This window comes from Antrostomus carolinensis, unplaced genomic scaffold, assembly GCF_000700745.2.
Source record: "Antrostomus carolinensis isolate BGI_N321 unplaced genomic scaffold, ASM70074v2 scaffold36979, whole genome shotgun sequence".
Classification (NCBI taxonomy): domain Eukaryota; kingdom Metazoa; phylum Chordata; class Aves; order Caprimulgiformes; family Caprimulgidae; genus Antrostomus; species Antrostomus carolinensis.
Window position 1 is genome coordinate 1 of NW_010337061.1, and position 961 is coordinate 961.

A 961-nucleotide genomic window follows, 5' to 3' on the forward strand; every position below is an offset into this window, starting at 1 on the left:
GTCCCGCAGGCGGTGAGACGGAGGAGGAGACCCTCCGCGTGGACATGCTGGAGAACCAGATCATGGATTTCCGCATGAGCCTGGTGATGGTCTGCTACAACCCTGACTTTGTGAGTGTCCCTGGTCTGCAGGCTTTGGTGACAGTGACCAGGGTCCTCCTTGACTGTGCATCAGCATTGGGGACCCCACGTGGGGATGGTGGTGTGAGGGGACCAGCCTCACCCTTCCACCCCTTCCTCCTCCAGGAGAAGCTCAAGCCAGGTTACCTGGAGCAGCTGCCGGGGAAGCTGAAGCTCTTCTCCAACTTCTTGGGGGACAGGAAGTGGTTTGCGGGGGAGAAGGTACCACCAGGACCCTGGAGTGGGGTGAGGGGTTCTGGGGAGGGGGTTTGTCCCCACTCTGGTCCTCACCCTGTGTCCCCACCCCGTGTCCCCAGCTCACCTTTGTGGACTTCCTCATGTTCGACGTGCTGGATCAGAACCGCATCTTCGAACCCAAGTGCCTGGAGCCCTTCAAGAACCTCAAGGACTTCATGGACCGTTTTGGGGTGAGCAGGGTCACCCCGATCCCTGAGGGCATCCAGGGGTGGGGGGGGATGGGTCCCTGATGTCCCCTTGTCCCCTCAGGCCCTGGAGAAGGTGGCTGCCTACATGAAGTCCAGCCGCTTCCTGAAGATGCCCATCAACAACAAGATGGCCAAGTGGGGCAACAAGAAGGAGTAGGGGGCCCAGTGTGGGGCTCAGGGAGCTGGGGGGGGGTCCTATCCCACCCCCCCGTGCGTGGGTGGGGGGTCAAACCCTGCTCACCTCTTTGTCCGTCCGTCTGTCCCCCATGGTGGGGTGGGCACTGGTGGCGTGAAGCCCCCCAAGATAATAAAGTGCTTTAGATATGGCACCTTCAGCCCCCCCGGAGTCCTGTGATGGGGTGGGGCAGGGGGTGGCTGTGGGGGTGCTGGGCTCCC

At 62.0% G+C, this 961-nt stretch overlaps 1 protein-coding gene across 1 annotated transcript; it reads left to right on the top strand.

The window, feature by feature from the left end:
* Positions 1–14: 14 nt before the first annotated feature.
* LOC104517960 (glutathione S-transferase Mu 5) lies at positions 15–722 on the top strand (the record flags this gene model as incomplete). The annotated part of the gene is made up of 4 exons (XM_010175083.2): positions 15–110; positions 246–341; positions 437–547; positions 627–722. Coding segments are annotated over 4 exons (399 nt in total), but the record flags the coding sequence as incomplete, so codon positions are not given.
* Between the last annotated feature and the right edge of the window lie 239 nt (positions 723–961).